Genomic DNA, 2843 nt, shown 5'->3' on the forward strand with positions numbered 1-2843 from the left:
TAGAGAGATTCAATATAGATATAGATAGATGTAAACTGTGCGGCAAAAAGAAGAAGAGGGAGAAGGAAATTTTTCTTTTGCATTTTCTTTATCGTCGCTGTCTAGCCCATCACATCTTTTGAAGAAAGAGAGAATGAAAAATGAGAGGAAGAACACGAAGAAGGCTTTTTTCTTTCATTCTTCTCTCGACTTGAAATTCTTCACAGATACCGATGATCCCTTTCAGAGAACGGGTTACGGCAGGTGTCTATACACCGTAGCAGCAAAGCATGCAATGGAGATAGAGAAGAGAAGATGAATTGTCAACACTCCTTGAACGTCGTATAGAAACTTCGGAGCAAAGACAGACCAAACCTGAAAGAAAAACACAAGAAGAAGGAGACAAAAAAGAGAGAAAGAGAAAAAATGCCAAAGAAAGAATGAAAGAAAGAAAAAGAATAGAAACCTCGAGAGCAACATCCTCGAGTGTATAGACAGCGAGATCTACATGGATATTTACGTAGATTGAAGGTAGATGGCTTCAAGACAGGCAGAGTAACGACACGGGGTGCACGTCCATTCGCCTAGGTATATACAACGAGTACCTACATGATATATGCAGAAGAATCACATAAATACAAATGCATACATCTATACATATATACATTGTGTATGTACAGGCATATACATAGATATATTGATATCTATGCCTGCCTGGGGTGTTTCGTGCATCTGACGAGGAGGTTGCGCGGCTTGGGAACCGACATCTTTCAGAAAGAGAGAGACTTCCTTCCATTGAGACTTCTCCCCAACGCTAGTAGCGAGTTAGCTAGCTAGCTAGCTATCTCTTACCATGAGATGACGCCTTAGAGCAAGTAAAGAGATCATCGAACACACATGGCGCACAACAAGAAAAAAAAGACACCTGGAGAAGAAAAGAACAAAAGAGAGCAAGGAAGAAGGAAAGCAAGAAAGAAAGAAAGAAAGAAAGAACGAATGAAAGGAAGAAACAGAATGAAAGAATGAGAAAGTCGGGTCATCAAGGCAAGAACGTATCCGCAGAAAAAGAAGAAAGCCACACGAAAGACTAAGAAAGGAAGTTCAAGAAAGACTGTCTGTCTTGTCTCCAACACCAAGGAGAAGAAGAGAGAGAGAAAGAGCAACTTCCATCTCTACTTCTGACGGTTTCGCAGCGTCGGCTTATATTCGGGCGAGAAGAAGAAACCTCCTCGTATGTCCACCTGAAAGTATTGGAGTACACATATTAGGGATGAAGAAGAAGAGAGAAGAGAGACAGCCAATGAAGGAGAGAGATGAGAGAAGAACAAGAGAGAGATAGAGAGAGACCTTCTTTTTTGGAATGAAGGAGACGACGAAATACATCTCTCTCGAGATACCTTACCCGACCAGCAGCCTTGTACAATAAGTGAAGAGAAAATAGAGATTCTCTGCGGCTCTCTCTCCTTTTTCTTCTTGTTGTCGTTCCTCTTCTTTTTCTCTTTTCTTTGCATGTCTAGAGAGAGAAGACGAAGCCATATCATTCCTTGCATCTGCTTGAACCCCCGACTGAGAAGGAGGAAGAAGAGGAGAAGTCGACAGCTCAGAGACACAGAGATTCTTCTTCTTCTCGTCATTCTTGTTCTTCTTCTTCTTTTCTTTCTTCATACTATCGTGAGTCGAAGATGAAGAAGAGAGATAGATGCGAAGAAGAAGAATCAGAAGAAGAAGAGGTGGAAGAAGAAGAAGAGGAAAGAAGACATGAAGAAACGTCAAGATAAGAGAGAAGTAGGGATGAAAAGAAGAGAGGCCTACAAAAGCAGCATCTACAGGGACGTCATTGAAGGTCATGCGATGAGCTGTTAGAAAGAAGAGATGAGAAACCATAAGAACGATAGAAGAACAAACAAAGCTATCAGGAGGCGAAAGAAAAACAGGAAGAGCGGAAGGAGGAAATGAGGGAGAGAAAGATGACGAAGAAAGGTCTCGGAAAGAAGACAAGGAAAATGAAGAAGAGAGAGAGAAAGAAGAAGAAAAGGGGAGAATAAGAAGATCAAGAAGAAGAGCGAATTCGACAAGACCAAGAAAGAGAGGAAACATCTTTGTATTTCCTAGGAGGACCATATAAGAAGGAAGAAGCCCTACAATCAAGGTGTATGTACACCTCAACACCATGCCTGTCACGTCTCTAGAATTCAACGCATACGGAGAGTCAGAAGGAGAGGAAGAAGGAGGAAGAAGACGAGAAGAGGAAGAAGATGAAGAGGAAGGTAGAAGAAGAAGAGAGAAAAACGATGCAAAGCGGGTGGACAAAAAGAATGAGAATAAAGAAGAAGAAAAGAGGAAGATCGACAGACAGACAGCAAGGGAAGACGTAAAGATGATTCGAGGAAGATAAAGAAGAAGGAGATGTGATAGAGACTGAAGAGAGCTAAACCATGTGGAAGAAGAAAAAGAAAAAAGAGAAAGACAAACTCGAATTAGATCAAGAAATCCACTTGACCTCGAAACTAAGTGCGATAGAAAGTTGAGAGAAGAAGAAGAAGAAGAGAAGAAGGAAGAAGAGAAAGAAGGAGAAAAGGAGAACAAAGATCGATTCTCTCTCTCGGCAAGATGTGAGTAGAAAGCAGACGACTCTGTCTCTTCATGGCTCTGAAGAAGAGAAAAAGAGCATAGCGAAGAGATAGAAGAAGATGCGAAGAAGGAGAGAAGATAACAAGGGAAAGAGAAGAAGACTTTACCCAAGGAGAAGGAAGGAAGAGAAGCTGAAGATATCGATAGAAGGAGAACAAGCCGATCAAAGAAAGATAAACTCTCTCCTACTGTCCCGTGGAGAGAAAGAGATGCTGAAGAGAAAGAAGAAGAAG

At 41.4% G+C, this 2843-nt stretch overlaps 1 protein-coding gene across 1 annotated transcript in view; it reads right to left on the reverse strand.

The window, feature by feature from the left end:
• Positions 1–229: 229 nt before the first annotated feature.
• Positions 230–2843, reverse strand: part of CSUI_000392 (uncharacterized protein) — a 2911-nt gene continuing 297 nt past the window's right edge. Inside the window, exons 1-2 of the mRNA XM_068060626.1 lie at positions 832–2843; positions 230–354 (exon numbers count right to left, since the gene is read on the reverse strand). The exon at positions 832–2843 is cut by the window's right edge and continues 297 nt beyond it. Coding sequence (XP_067927402.1) covers positions 1378–2151 — 774 coding nt within the window. The 5' untranslated portion in view covers positions 2152–2843 and the 3' untranslated portion in view covers positions 230–354; positions 832–1377. The remainder of the gene's footprint in view (positions 355–831) is intronic.

Source organism: Cystoisospora suis (genome assembly GCF_002600585.1).
Source record: "Cystoisospora suis strain Wien I chromosome Unknown contig_167, whole genome shotgun sequence".
In the NCBI taxonomy this organism is placed as follows: domain Eukaryota; phylum Apicomplexa; class Conoidasida; order Eucoccidiorida; family Sarcocystidae; genus Cystoisospora; species Cystoisospora suis.